Raw genomic sequence first — 16158 nt, forward strand, 5'->3', positions numbered from 1 at the left:
ATTATAGAAGAGAGAAGTACGAATTTTTACCCCCAGAGAGTTCGTCAGAGGCTGTGCTAAGAGAGGTCATATGTGGTGAGCGTTAAATTAAATCTCTTAGAGTTTTAGTTATTCCTTTGATAAATCTACGGTTGAGAAGTCTATCGGAAGGGTCCGGTAAAGGAGAATCACGTCGAAGAAGATTGTGAGCAAGGAGACGAGTTGTAGGCTTGTCGATCTTATAGAGCAAAGGTCTTGCAAAGGGTTGTAAGTGTTCCTAGTGTCTGTAATCTCTGGATAATCTTTTGATAGTGATTTCCTGGGTTTGCCTGCCCCGGAGAGGTTTTACTTTTAAATCGATTTCTAAAAGGTTTCCTCTTCGTAACCAAAATATCTATGTCTGCCTCTTTATTGCTTTATATATTTTGGGTGATTGAATTGTTTATTGCTTCATAATATTAATTCCGCATAAATTGTAATAAACAAGTTTTTGGAGTCAGCATAGCGTTTTTCAGTAAATACAATAGAATCGACGATGTTTTGGTTTTTTCTTTTAAATTTTAATTTTTTTTGTAAAAAAATTCTTTTAAAAAGCGGTTAGCGGTTATTGAGGTTACTAACCGTTAACTACCGGTTAACCGCTTAACTGCCTAGGCGGTTAACGAAGGCGGTTAGTGAATTTTACTAACCACCTAGGCGGTAACGATTAGCGATTTTAGTCAATAACCATTAACCGTACCCGCCTTTTCAACCTTAATGTTTGGTGAGTCACTTTTATGCCTCATGTAGACCACCTTGTACATACCGTGTGTTGTTTCATGTACCCATTGCACACTGACATGTTGTTTAGAAGTGAAAAATGTAAATAACGGGAGCTTTGGGCTGTAATCAAACTGAACTGAGAATGAGGCAAAAGGAAGTAAATCAATCCTTTGTGGAAGCACTACTTTAAGGGAAAGTCAATTGTATCTTTACTCTAGCTAATTTTTGGGCATCAATATTACCCCTAAGTAGAAGGGACCTCTAGAATTAATGAGCACATTTAAAATCACATAACATTTCAACGACTCGCCAAGTGATCCACTATTAACTTAGTGTTTGAAAGCATTTTTAATACATCTCCTATATATGTATATTGTATATATAACTCTATTTGAGAACTATATATATTTTTTTTTTCTGAGCAAATACAACAAAAGGGAAGGATATCATTCCCACTCAATATATATAAAAGTGAGTGTTAGGTTTTTCCAATAAGAACATAAAAGACAATATAATGACCAAACGGTCATAGTCAAAACCCATAAAACATTTGTTAATGACGGTCAAAACAAATTGTTAAAGGCTAATGGTCAAAATGGTCAAATTGTCTCAAGGGCTAGGTCAATCGGTTAGAGACCATGTTTTATAAAGCGGAGAGACCATGTTTTATAAAGCGGAGATCACTAGTTCGAATCTCCCCTAATGCGGACATGTAAAAAATAAAAATAAAAATAAAAATAAAAATCAATTAAATTCATTTGATTTTTTTTTTTTTCATAAAAACATTTAAAGAAGGCAGAAAAGGAAATCATGATTGTATTGTAACACACACATTACAACATCCTCCACCCTTTTATTTTCTTTCCCACCTCTATTTCATCATCTCCCGCCTCTGTTTCTCTCTCTCTAGCTCGGCGGACGGCATCAATGGACTGGATATGGTTGAAGCAGTGAAGCGTGAAGCCCGCCTCTCTCTCAGCTGAAGCGTCCTTTTTCAGCCCACTTCAATTTCTAGCTAATTCCCAGAATTTCATCCTAGGATTCATTCACTGTGTCTTGAAACTTGCTACGATGGGTTGTACGACCCGATCGTCTTGGGCCAATGGGATGGTAAAGATGCTAATTGGTTCACTTCTAATTGTAAAGTTGTTGTTTCTTTGGCATTATTGAAAGAAGTGGTCGTTTGGCAAGGGCGTTGTTTTGTGCTTGCAAATGTTGCTTGAATCATTGAACTGTGAATGTTGAGATTGGATAAGCCTCTACCCTGTATAGATTTTTGTTGTGGGTGTTTAGTGTGGGGTTTCTTTGTATAGTTTTGTTTTGTTTTGATTGAGTTCGTTGGGCTGGAAGATAAAATGTCTGGTTTGCTACTCAGTGTTTGATAAAATGTCTCCATAATGGTGTTTCGGTATTTGTTTTGTGAATACAACAGAAAAGAAGTACTTGGTTGTCTTATGTCTCTATGGTGGTCTTTCCTTTGTATTGCCAATGTCAAAATTACTCCAAATTTTTCTGTTCGCAGATATAACGGTGATTGTTCTTGTATTTATTCTACAGCTACCAGCCTACCACTGAAAGCAAGAATTCCTCTGCAAACTTTTGTAATTCGTAACTGGTTCTGGTTTCTTGCTACACAGTTATTTGCTCTGTTTTTGTCAGCCATGATAACTGTTCTTGCAGTAATTAGTTGATTGTAGTTTTCTGTCTGTTTTGTAATTGATTTGAATCACTGCTGCTCTATACCCTTTGTTTGAGTTTGGCTACCTCATTTTGGCACCACTTTGATCACCATTTCCTAGTAATTCTTTTGTTGGTATTAGGGCTCGTTAGTAATTGTTAACATATATTTTCATCCTTTTCAATCTGTTTATAAATAGTCTAATCATCTGTTTCCAATATGTTGTGCAAAAAACACGCGATCACAATTACGGTTAAATAAGGCAAGAACAATCATACACAAGATAACACCAAGATTTAAGTGGTTACCTCAATGTGAGGTACGTCCACTGGCGGAGGCGATCACGAAGAAATTCACTATGAAAGATGGAGTACAAAAATATAGTAGAGAGAAAATCACTCAGACCCAAAACCCCAATACACCTAAATCTCACTATCACACAATAGAGATTATCCTCAAAGGAATAAACAAAAGACAGGAATACAAACTCTTTTTCTTTTGCTGGGATACGATTGCGGTTGGTCTCTCTATTTATTTTTCTTTCCCGCAGTAGCACCCTTTATTTTTCTCTCTTATTTTGGATCCTCCAAAATCAAGAAGAAAACAATCGGCTCTCTTTGTCTTCTCTCCTTTATTTTCTCTCTTGTCTCTAACTCATGAAACCAAGAAGAAAATACAAGAGGCGCGGCGCACTACTCTGCTGCCCTTCAAACAGCAGCCCACAAATTCACTTGTGCGGCTCTGTTGATGTTTTTCGCACACCCTATTCACGCACAAAACTTTGGCTTTATATATGGGCAAAGTCGGTACACTCCAATTGTCCTAATGCAAGTCATTCGTGGATTCCATAAGACAAAAACTATAAAGCCTTTTACAAGAAAGACTTGTACACCACGTGAGCCCCACACACTCCGACTTAGAGAAGGATTTGGAGAGCTAGTCTCCCACGGCAGTACCCATAAACCAATAAAGCAAGACATGGGCCCATGACTAAATTGAGGGTTGAAAAGTCACATAGTCAATAATCTCCATCTTGACTTGAAACCCATCAAGTCGCAACAAAACGAATCTTCTTCTGATGCCTCCGCCCAAGCCCCTGAGGGCTATCACAATTCATAAGTGTCACTCAAGTCCAAGCACCTCTTGAACTTGAGCATAGGACCTGGTTTAGACAGACTACCATGCTTCTCTACCAGTCCTCTAGGCCACACAGCTTTCTCTATTGGCTCTTTCTTTCTATAGACCCATTTGCATCCTTTAGCCTTCCTTGCCTTGAGCAATTCTGTCGATTCCCAAGCTTTACCTTTCTGTAGTAACTCCACCTCTGTCGGCATGCCATTCTGAAGACAATGAGACTCCACTACCAGCTATTAGAGCAAAGGAAACCATGTTCTTAAATCCATACCTTTCCGGTGCTTTTCGATCACGTTTCTCTCTGCCTCTTGCTAAAGAATAAGGCTCTTCTTGGTGCTCTTCTCTTGACGATTCTTCGTCATCACATATGTTTGTGAGTGAACGCTGCTCATCAAGCTCCACCTCCACAACCTGTTTCCCTTTCTGGCTCTTAATTGATGCTTCATTCTCACCCTTCCCTAACATATAGGCCTCATCAAACACCACGTCTCTGCTAACAATCTTCTTCTTAGAGATTGGATCCCAGAGCCTATAGCCTTTAACACCAGATTCCAAACCAAGACAAATACATTTTCTTGACTTTGAATCTAATTTCGATCGTTCTCCACTCTGCAATCTACCGGTTTACATGACCATACTTCCTCTGGAACCTTGAAGTCAATCCCAGCAGCTGGAGATCGGTTGGTGACGAAGCATGCATAATTAACTGCCTCAGCCCAAAAACTCTTTGGCAATCCTACACTCAACCTCATACATCTCGCCTTTTCCAACAGTGTTCTGTTCATCTTTTTGGCAACTCCGTTTTGATGTGGAGTCCCTCTCACTGTGAAGTGACGAGTAATACCTTTTGTTTTGCAGAATTCCAAGAATGCAGTGTCTTTGTATTCTAACCCATTGTCGGATCTCAGATACTTCACTCTTCTTCCAGTCTGATTTTCCACCTGCGCCTTCCACTGCTTGAAGATGGTGAAAACTTCTGACTTGTGTCTCATAAAATACACCCAAACCTTTCTTGAAAAATCATCAATAAAACTGACAAAATAATGTGCACATCCGTTTGATGGCACCGCCACTAGCCCCCAAACATCTGAGTGAACATAGTCAAGAACACCTTTACTTGTATGAGACACCACCTTAAAGCTGACTCTTCGTTGCTTCCCATATAGACAGGACTTGCAGAAACTCAATTTACATGACTTCACACCTTTCAACAGATTCCTCTTGTGAAGTTCAAACGTACTGTGCTCGCCTAAATGACCAAGCCGCATATGCCACAAAACTGCGTTGTCATTATTTGGTTTTGCCACTTGTAACTGTGTCCCCGAGTAACTTATACAAATTGCCAATTTTCTTGCCTTTCATTATCACCATAGCACCTTTAGTTATTTTCATAACTCCATCTTTGGCTAAATAACCATAGCCCCAAGAATCTAATGTGCCTAATGAGATCAAATTTTTCTTAAGGTCGGGAATATATCTGACATTAGTGAGTGTCCTGACAATCCCATCAAACAACCTAACTTTTATGGTACCTTGTCCAATGACTTTACACCTAGCATCATTGCCCATTAGCACTGTACTCGCATTATAGGATTTAAATGTGTCGAACCACTGCCTATTCGGACACATATGATATGAACAAGCAGAATCCAAAACCCAAGAGTCTATGATAGAATTTTTACCTGAGGAAACTGAAAGAACATCTGCGCTAACCTCGTTGTCATCAGACTCTTCTTATCTTCAAGATCTTGTTTCATCAGCTTGCAAAATTTTCTGTAGTGCGTTTTGTTGTGACAATAATAGCACTCCACGTCTTTTGCATCTAACCGAGATTCTCCACCCTGTGCTGATTGTGACATAGACCGATACTGTTTACCTTTGCCATTCTTCCCCTTAAACTTATATCTTTGGCGCTTTGGCTCAAACCGTGCCACAAGCCCATCAGTCTGATCATTGACAGGTTTTCTCCGCGTCTCATGTGACAAGAGGGATCCCGTCACCTCTTCAAACGCTAGAGTCTATTTCCCATATAACAATGTTGTAACCAGGTGATCATAAGAAGGGGGAAGCGATGCCAACAAAAGTATCGCTTTATCTTCTTCTCCAATCTTCACTGCAAAATTCAACAACTGTGTATTCAACATATTGAACTTGTTGAGGTGCTCCAGCAGATCTGTATTTTCCTCCATCTGTAAACCATATAGCTGCTTCTTCATGTACAGCTTATTCATTAAATTCTACGCCATATACAGACTTTCCAATTTCTGCCAAATTGATTCTGCCTCTTCTTCATCAATCACATTCTGAATGACTTCATCTGACAAATTAAGACGGATCGCATTGGCAGCCTTTGCATCCATCTCTTCCCAAACATCATTGTCCATCTTCTCGGGTTTCTTTGCCTTTCCCAATAACGCCTTGTGAACTCCTTGCTGAATCAGCAAATCATTCATCCTTCTTTGCCAAAGAGAGAAATTGTTCTTCCTATTAAGCTTCTCCACTTCAAACTTGGTACTCGCCATATTTTCCGTAAATTTGATTTCTTGAACCTGAGCTTTGATACCACTTGTTGTGCAAAAAACAGGCGATCACAATTACGGTTAAATAAGGCGAGAACAATCACACACAAGATAACACCAAGCTCGCTGATGTTAGTAAGGAAGAGATTAGCTTTAAGAGGACTATAAAGGGATTTCCAAAGGAAAAGAAAAAGCCATGGTGCTCATATGGCATTCCAAGATGACTACTGAACTTTGTTTTATTAAAAAGGATGTGACAACTCTAACTTTAGTTAATTTATTTTTTTAACCGAGTATGAGACTAAAGGAAGTAAATCAATCCTTTCGGAGAATCACTCCGCTAAGGGAAGTCAATTGTCATTCAATTGGATCTTCATGCTGGCTACTTTATGGGCTCCGGTATTGCCTAAAAAGTGAGCTCTAGAATTATTGGGGCACATTTAGAATCAGATAACATTTCAAGGTGCTATTGAAGTGTATGGCATAGTGTGTTATGCGGTAGAAGGAGCATAAGTGGTTTCATTAAGATTCCGAGAAGTGCAGTTGGTTAATGACATGGAAGCAGGACAAACTCAAACTATAAGCTCTGGGTAAGAGGCTTTGGTCCTGGACACAGAATTCTTTGAGAAGGTAAAGACTCTTTTGTCCTTGTGGCTCTTACCACCATCTGTCTCAAATAAGGATATAATAAATCTAGAGGTAACAAAGAGTAGTATTTTAGATAAGATATAAGGATGAAAAAGGAGGAAATCTATTCTTCCTCCTTTTTCATAAGTTATTCTTCCAACCAAATGATTTAAGGCAATAAGGAAATTTATTGCTTTTTATTTGGGGGGGGGGAGTATTTAGCCATCCTTATTGTGGTAGCGGTTGTCATTTGGATAAAATGACTATTTTCAATTATTTTGAATGGAATTTAACTTCTTAGCTACTAACAGTCTTGGAACAAAGAAAAAATAATGGAACTTTAGTTTCATATCATTTTAAAAATAATTTAGAAACTTGAATTAAATTGGGCTATGACACATTAATGATGGACATTTGGTCGAAAGAGAGGTATTAATTTCCACAATGCTATCTGTTAATTGTGTGGGACCCTTGTGGAATTGAAGTCCAAACTACTTGCAAAACTTTGTACGTTATTCTTGATCTTAAAAGTTCATTTGCTATACAATTCTCATATTTTAATTCTTGAATACAACATAAGATGTATTGCAAGTTGTTTAATAAATGTTCTCATAACAGGTGAAAGTTCTTGCTCTAACAGATCATGACACAATGCCAAGCATCCCTGAGGCTCTAGAAGCTGCTAGAAGATTTCGCATCAAGATAATTCCAAATGTTGAAATCAGTACAATATTAGGTCATTTTTCTAAATTTCTAGCATTAGGAGGCGTATGCATGCATCCATACACATACATACGTACATAAATACATACACGTGTGTGTACCTTTTGTTCTTAGTAGTTGCTTGAAGAAAGTTGTTTAATTTTGATTTTCTCTGACATCAGAGAGAGCTGTTTTATAAAACCTTGTTTGTGATTCAAAATTGCAAGAAGTTGCAAGAAGAGTCTGAGTTGTGAGGATTTATCCTGTTCTAGTTTGTATGTCTCTGATGCTCTGTTGATTAGTTAAACCTTTCCTTGTTGCTCTTGATGCATATTGTTGACTTAGAATTTATGATATATATGGTTTCAGGGGAAGTGAGCCTCTTGCAGAAGACGCTATACAATTGATATCTAATACTTGGGGTGTAGCTGTGCTAGCTCATCCAGGAGCACTGAAAAATCATGTTGCCATTATCAGGAGGCTGAAAGAGGCTGGCCTTCATGGGATGGAGGTTTACACAAGTGATGAAAACTAGCAGGTATACTATTTACTTTGCTACGTCTTTTTCTTTTTTATTGTTGTTTGTGGAATTTTGTTTTCGGTGACAGTCCAATCAATTGCCATAGAACGTAAAACATTTACTTGTCCATCGATCTTCAGACATGTAATGGATGTCAAACAAAGATGCTATCTTAGGAACATATCAAAATCCTTACAAAACAATTCCAGGGATAAATCAGCAGATGAAGTTGAGTTGTAGTTAAACTTCATCCTTTATAATGTTTCGACTCATATTTGTTATAATGTTTTTATATTTTAGTGCATGGATGAGATGTTGGTTTTGTTTCTACATAACGATGGATGTAAAGGGTTAAAGGAAAAGTGGTTCTCAGCCATTGTTGCTTTATGGATTGTGTGATGTAACCATTTGAGGTGTGATGCTGAGGTTTGTTGTTCTCATTTAGGTTTTCCCATTGAAATTCCCAACAATTTTCCAACGAACACAAAATTTATATTTCTTTTTTGAAAACTTGAATCTTCAAATCCTAGACCACCAAATTCTCATAACATTCACAAACAGAAAATATTGTACTGTGTACTCTTTATAACACTGTTCAAGAGGTACTGTTAATGTGCACTGGTCATATAGTGTAACAGGTACTGTTCACACAGCTTTGTGTGGGTCAGTTACTTTTTGATATGCGAGACAAATCTGGGAGCCTTGTTGACCATATTAATGATTATACGCTGTAGTAGAACATTTGCAGTGCTGCTATTGTGATGGGAATTTATTTCCTTCAAACCCTATATATGAAACCTCATCTTTTGCTTATATTAAAACATTTGGTACTTACATGGTAGTTTACTTGTGTTGGTCAACAGCATACAGTGACGTAGCAGATGGTTATGGTCTTTTAAAGCTGGGAGGATCAGATTATCATGGAAGAGGTGGGCATGGTGAATCTGAATTGGGAAGTGTGAACCTTCCTATATTGGCTGCTCATGACTTCCTTAAGGTAGCTCAACCGATCTGGTGTCGTGCCATCTGAAACATTTTAGAGAGTTATGCCGACGAGCTTTCTGATTTGAATCTAGCGAAGATTACAAGATTTGGGAGGGGCCCAATTTTTAATAGGGGCTCTCCAGTGAGTTGCAGCAAGGACTTAATTGATTGTTGCATGTCTTTGTGGTTGACCAATGAAGAGAGTCAAAATGCAGAGTTTGAAGCTATCTCTATTAATCAGGGAGGAATTCAGGTTCCTATTGAAAGTGAATTGTTGCGAATTGAATATTCATCTTCTTTATCAAATTCATTTTCACCATCTCATTTTTGGCATTTATGCTGTCATATTTAACTAATTGTTTTTCTTGAAGATAGATATGCCTAGAAAGGTAGATTCAGAGAATAGATGATTGTCTTGTTTGCTACTTTGTTCTCGATATTAATGTTGGATTTTTTTTTTTTTTTTTTTTAATTAAAGAGATTCAATTTGAGTTCTAACTTAAATAAAAGCTTGTTTAGGTTAGCTGTCCTTACCCTCCCCTTTTATTTTCAAACCGCTTAAGTTCTTTCAAAATTGTCAACTCAAAACTGTGTTTCCCCTTAAAAATGATGTTTACTGATTTTACTTTGACAAGGCAAATGGGTCTCCCTCTATGGAGGCAGATGCATGCCTTTATTTATTTATTTTTTTTAGTTTAATTTTTGTTTTTTAGATTTATTTTGTTGGGGAAATTGTGATTCATGCAATGAATTCATGAGCATTGAGTGTGATTAATCTAAAAAGATTTAAATCACAAGCTCCTTATAACTTGTAAATTTGAGTTGACTGTCAATGATAAAATTGAGCATTTTTATCATGAAGACTATAACATAATAGCATATCAATACTATATGATAGAATGGTTTGTCTTGATTATTGAAAACGAGGCTTGTAGTTCGTATGTTGATGTATTGGGAATGCATTGAGTATTTTTAATTGTTAATAATGTGTTGTACAAATTACTGTCCCCTAAATACTTATACATTGAGTCATAGGAAATATAAGTATCTCCTTGAGATAATTTAATAGAATTGCTAGTCTAAGTCCATACCTAATAATTTTAGTAAAGTGGTTATTAAAATTAGTACTATCAAAAGAGTTTATTCTTTAATAAAAGTATTGTGGATGATCATGTGATTGAGTACTCAAAGATAAAAGATTTAGAGTGGATAAGGTGACTATAAAATTAAAATACCTTATTCAATTTTGAATATCATATGTAGAGATTTATTTGTAGACATTAGTACGATAGAGAGATCTTTTGTTGTTAAATAAAACCTATAGTACAATTTTTAATTTACAGTTGAGTAAATGATAATTAATAGGACTTTGCAATGGGGTTATGAGATAACTTGAAACTCCAGACTTATTGGAGCCAACTTTTATTTCTCTTTTACTTTCCTTCTCTATCTCTGTATAATCCCCACTAAAGGGGTGGTCGGTCATGCTTTTGTAAGACAAATTATTTATTTATTTTTATTATATTTTCTCATTCTAAACGAGAGGAAGATAAAACAAAGAGCTTCCACTCTCTCTTGTAGCCGTCCATGACATAGAGAATGGGGAACAAGATCAAAATATTTTTTGAGTTTTAAAGTTTTGATCTTTGCTAATGGAAAGGGCAAGTCAACGTTGTCCTTTACACAATGCTTTGATGCTTGAAGACAATGAGTAAAATATCTTTATTAGCATGAGTTTTAGTCATAATGATTGTATATTGAATTAAATTATATACAATAAGGTTTTCCCTCCATGTCTCAGTCACAAACAAATGTAACTAATTGAAACAAGTTCTTCCCCAAGTACACATCGAGGATGAGCAGCGAAGTCACAATTTTTACAGTAATAGAACCAAAGCTTTTCATCTCTTTCTTCTTCGCAAATTTGACAATAATATTCTTTGGAGTTGTCTTCGGCGGCATAAGTGAGATATAGGAGATGTGTGTCATATTTATGCCTAGTTACTAGTGGAAGAGTAGCACATTTAATACACAAGCGGAACCCACAAGTAGTGCATTCAAATGCTTGAATGTAATAAGGAAGTTGACCACAAGCATTGCAATTTGGTTGATGAAATCCACCGAGGAAGAGACGGTGCTGGTGACCTTTATGTTTAAAGACTTCTGGAATTAAAATACATTGAGCATCAAATATTATTCGTTCACCACAACGGTTGTCACATTTGTAGTTGAAGCCACCTCGTTTTCGCTTGCAAGCCCAACTCTCAAACGATTGCACATTGGAATCTACCTCATGTAAGCTGAGCAGGTGTTCGTGATGTAATGGTTGCATAACCTTTTGGGGTAGTTTAGTACATCTTATATGGAGAGAGAAGTTGCACTCCACACAGCCATAAAATGGGGACAACACTATAAATTGCATGCACCCCTCACAACGCTTAACATCCAAGAGCTCTTCATTTTGAAGGTTTAATTTATGTAGTGGATGACTCAAATGTACAATCTCTTTAGGGGCAGCTTTTTCACCCTCTTTTAGATCGTTGCCCTCGACTAAATGAGTAGCATAGTCAAAGGAATCACTGGTCTCACTCTCCTTCCTAATCCAATATGCACACCGTAAGTGAGCAATGTAGTCACACTTCTGATCATCACAATAGTAAGTTGCATTCTTTGTATCCACATTTTCGTAACAGACTTCACACTTGTGCTTTTTGACTTGGCTAAGAGAGAAGGTGTAAGTGAGGGAGTGACCATGTCCTCTAATTTTGATGGTGCCTAGAAATTGGGCACATTTAGAGTGAATAAGAAGTCGACAGTTGGTACATAGATGGGCAATTTCTTTGCTTTCCCGACCACACACTTGGCAAGTGAACTGGATTGGATTTCGGATGGGGAACAATGCATGCTTGTTACATTTGTCAACACTAGCTCTCCAACGAGAATCACATTTGATGTCGAGCATATAATCGTAGTAGCCACAATCGTAATAGAAGCGTTTACTGAAAACTTTAAAGCAAGCACCGCAATGATTTTGAGTCTCTGTTGGCTCTTGGAGATAAAGGTTGTGGTCTGAGAAGTGCAGAGGGTGTTTTGGTGTTTCGTAGGGTAATTGTGCACATGGTTGATGAATGAGGAAGGTGCAGTTGGGGAAGCAGCATTTGTAATAAAAGGTAGGCCCATTATTATTAATGTTGTCGTTGTTACATGACATTAACAAAGACGATACCGGTTCGTCGCACAATGAGCAAACTACTACTTTCTTCTCATCTCCATTCTTCTCTGCCTCTTTCATGGATATCAAGTGATGTGTACTTCTCAAATTATGTGTGGCCTCTATCTCTCTCTTGCGATCTGTTGTCTCCGGGCATGGTTCATGAATCAAAAAACCGCAATAATGTTCCTCGCATTTGTAGCTGCGACTTCCCAATACTAACTTGCTGCACAGCCGACAATAATCATATCTATAACTTTTCAGCTTATCTATGAGTTGCAAGTGATGCCATATCTGACCCGCCATCTTACTCTCTGTTAATTAATACACAGTCACAGAGGTACAAAATCCAAAGGGTGGAGTTAGCATTCAGATATATATATTGTGATATATATATATAGGATGATGATAGGTAGAGCAGGGTTTGTAAACATTTTAAAATTAATCTGCTAATTAATATATAATTTGTAATTGGGTCTGATCATGAATGAATGAAGTCAAATTAAAATATAAGGTTTTCAAAGATCAGAATTTGCCCTTAAATTAATTTTATCAAACCTTTATATATATATATATATATATATCCTCTTGAAGACCAAAAAATTAATTAGATGGCATTTACGTAAATTTGGGTAGGGAAAGATTAGTCCAAATTAAGTAATACTAATACCTCGCCCACAAAGTGATTTAATTAAGAATCCAATTAAGCTACCACAATTATATATTGAAGTGATCGATTTCAAAAGGATCTCCTTTTGTATATATGGTGTCAAATTAAAGGAGATTATATTGCTGATTTTTGGAAATATATATATAATAAAGGCATTTTTAGGATGCTCTTTAATTCGTCTTTAGATATAAAGGTAATTAGGGTTTTTTTATAAATATTATTAATATTATTTTTGTGAGGATTAATTAACTCGGTTTTTTTATAGGTATTTTCATAAACATTGTCAAGGATAAAGAATTGTGAGATAGATATGCAGAAAAACATGTTTTGGACTTCTTATTATCAAATTAATCACATACACGTACTATAAAAGTTAACAACTTTTTAGCTTTTACAAAATATTTCAAATGCATGTTAAATATCAATAGCAAATTAGCAATAGAAAAGAGGGTAACATAGGAAAGAAATGAGAGAGGGAGAGAGTGTGTAACACCTGTTATGCAACTTCGAGCTTGTTGTGCCTTCTTTTTCCTTAAATTTTCAAACAAACCTTTTTTTTTCCTTTGGTAAGAGAAAATACAAATCACAAAAATGATTTACAAAGGATGATTTGGTAGAAGAAATAAAACAATATTGCTGTGCTTCCAAAACCATTGATTGACATGATTTATAATGAACACAATTATTCCTTTCTTCCCCTTTTCCCCCTCTCCCGCTTTGAAAAAAAAAGAAGTTATTCCTTTCTTTTTTTCTTTACTCTCCCAACATTCTTTTCTTTAGGTGCAAGTTTCTCTATTCTTTTGAATTTGTCCTTTTCTTCATCTCCAAATCTTCCTTTCTTTTCTTCTTAATCAATTTTTTTGTTTTCTCTATTTGTACATAGTACTTTATTCTCTTACCCTATCCATTTTTTTTTTTTTTTCCACAACTTTGTTTCTTGCAAAGTTAGATAGTTTACAAAAGATGAATATTCTATTGTCTTAAAAAAAAAATAAAAAAAATAAAAAAAATAAAAAATAAAAATTGCTATGACCGTAAAAGTATGGAAGAAACGGGTTATAATGAACCTCCTTAATTTTTTTTCTTTTTTCCTTTGTCTTCAAATCTTCGGGGGTTCATCAGTTAGATTTTTTTGTCTTTCATTTTCTTTTCTCAAAAAAAAAAAAAAAACATTAACAAACAATTTAAACACAAAGCACTATCAAAAATACAAAAATAGTATTCTAATTTATATTACGTCAGAACACTTTTATAAGTTAAAAACAAAAAACTCCCCAAAACACATTAACAAACAAAGCTGTTATTTCTTTTTGTACATGCTCATTTATTCTCTTGTTTTATCATTTTCTTCACCTTTACATGCTTGGCTTTTTTGCTTCCTCCTTTTCTTTTCTTTTTATACGTGCTCCTTGATTCTTTTTTTTTTTTTTTTTAATATCCACATCCTTTTTTCTAGCGATCTTAGATGTCTATTGAAAGCCTCACCAAGTTAGCACCAATATTGAAGTTCATTAACCTTGAGTACTAGGCCTAACTATCATAGAGAGGGTTTATAAAGGATAAAACTTCTAATTTCATGCAGGAATAAAAATAAAAAATAAAAAATAAAAAAATATTTTTGAGGAAACATCCTGCTAAAATTTGATCTCAGCCAGCCTCTTATTGTAAGTTGGGTTTTCTTGACAATGTTAAAAAGCATATTCTATACTCATTTGACCCACGCTTTTCAAGTGGTTCTCAATGTGTGGCTTACGATTGTTAGCACTAATTTTATTTTTTTCAAAGATCAGAATTTGCACAGCACTTAATTACAAACCATTATCCTCTTGAAGACCAAAAAATTGAGAAGGGTTATATATTCAAAGGTGAAACCTTTAATTTTAAATAATGCAAGGAAATTGACTTTTAACTTATCCTTGAAATTCTATTGCACGTAAGTTGGCTCATGTGCATGATTTATCTATCTTGTAGCCCATGATTGGTTTTTTTATAATAGCATCTGTTATACAATTTCAAGCTTGTTGTGTCCTTTTTTCTCCTTTGGTGAAAGAAAATACAAATCTACTGTGCCTTCTAACTATCACAAAGATGGTTTATAAAGGATGATTCGGTAGAAAATAAGATTATTTCTAATCTTCCAAAACTGTGATTAATAATGAACATAATTATTCCTATCTTTCTTCCTTTTTCTCTAAACTTTCTTTTCTTTGTGTACATGTTATCTATTCTCTTTCTTTGTTCCTTTCTTCATCTCCACATCTTCTTTTCTTTTCTTCTTCATCATTATTTTTTTCTTGTTTTGTGTACTTAGGCCTTTATTCTCTTACTTTTTCTTTCTTTTCTTTTTTTTTTTTTCCCCGAAACTTCGTTTCTTGCAAGTTCATATATTTATTACAAGACTCACAAAGTTAAAATCCAATATTGAAGTTCATCACCCATGAGTATTCGGCAGAACTATTAGTAAGAGGGTTTACAAATGATGAAATTTCTACTTTGGTAGACAAAACAAAAATTTGATATGCCCCCAAAACGATGAAAGAAACGGGTTACAATGAACCTACTTTTTTCTCTCTTTTTTTTCCTTATGTCTCTAAACCTTTGACTTCGTTTGTTAAACTTTTTATTTTCTCTTCTAAAAACAAAAACGTTAATAAACAACCTAAATATAAAACACTCTTAAAAACACAAAAAAGCTTTTCACCTTAATGTTGCATCAGAATACTTTTTTAAACCAAAAATAAAAAACCACCCTCCAAAAACACATTAACAAATAGTGCCATAATTTCATTTTGTACGTGCTTCTTTATTCTCTTGCTTTATTCTTTGTTATTCTCTTTTTCTTCTTTTCCTTTCTTCTACCTACTTTTTTAAAAATTATTTTTGCATGCTTATTTATTCTCTTTAATAATCCACACCTTTTCTTGTGAACTTAGATATCTATGGAAGCCTCACCAAGTTACCATCAATATAATAGTTTATCATCTTTGACTACTGGGCCTAATTATCATAGAGATGGTTTAGGATAAAATTTCAACTTTCGTGAGAAAAAAAAAAAAAAAAAAAAAAAAAACAAGTTTGCAACGCTCCAAAAGAATATTTGACAAAAGTGAGTTATATATAGCAAACATAACGTTACAAATGACCAAAGGAAATAAGTTCAACGGTAAAAATACTATGAGGAGGCAATAACAGCTCAACATTGAAAAAAAACATTTGGTATTTAGTCATTCTTGTTTTCTCTTATCGTTGTCATTCATTTATCTTTCATAAGTTGGTGTTATCATTATCTTTAACTACGCATCATTCACCAACGTATGAAGATGAGTTGGGGAATTATTGTAAAAGATTTTTTATTTTTTTATTTTATTTTTA

The 16158-nt window shown here is 35.2% G+C and overlaps 1 protein-coding gene and 1 long non-coding RNA gene across 3 annotated transcripts; one reads left to right on the forward strand and one right to left on the reverse strand.

The window, feature by feature from the left end:
* The first annotated feature begins 1583 nt into the window (after nucleotides 1–1583).
* Nucleotides 1584–9261, forward strand: LOC132179432 (uncharacterized). Of its 2 annotated transcripts, XR_009439919.1 has the most exons (4): nucleotides 1584–1851; nucleotides 7318–7435; nucleotides 7771–7939; nucleotides 8785–9261. It is a non-coding gene; the product is annotated as an uncharacterized LOC132179432 (long non-coding RNA). The 2 variants fall into 2 exon arrangements; XR_009439920.1 differs by lacking the exon at nucleotides 7318–7435.
* A 1445-nt stretch (nucleotides 9262–10706) lies between these two features.
* On the reverse strand, nucleotides 10707–12422 carry LOC132178066 (uncharacterized). The gene has a single exon (XM_059590527.1). The coding sequence runs from the start codon at nucleotides 12420–12422 to the stop codon at nucleotides 10707–10709; it is 1716 nt and encodes a 571-aa protein (XP_059446510.1).
* Nucleotides 12423–16158: the final 3736 nt, after the last annotated feature.

Source organism: Corylus avellana, chromosome ca4, assembly GCF_901000735.1.
Source record: "Corylus avellana chromosome ca4, CavTom2PMs-1.0".
Classification (NCBI taxonomy): domain Eukaryota; kingdom Viridiplantae; phylum Streptophyta; class Magnoliopsida; order Fagales; family Betulaceae; genus Corylus; species Corylus avellana.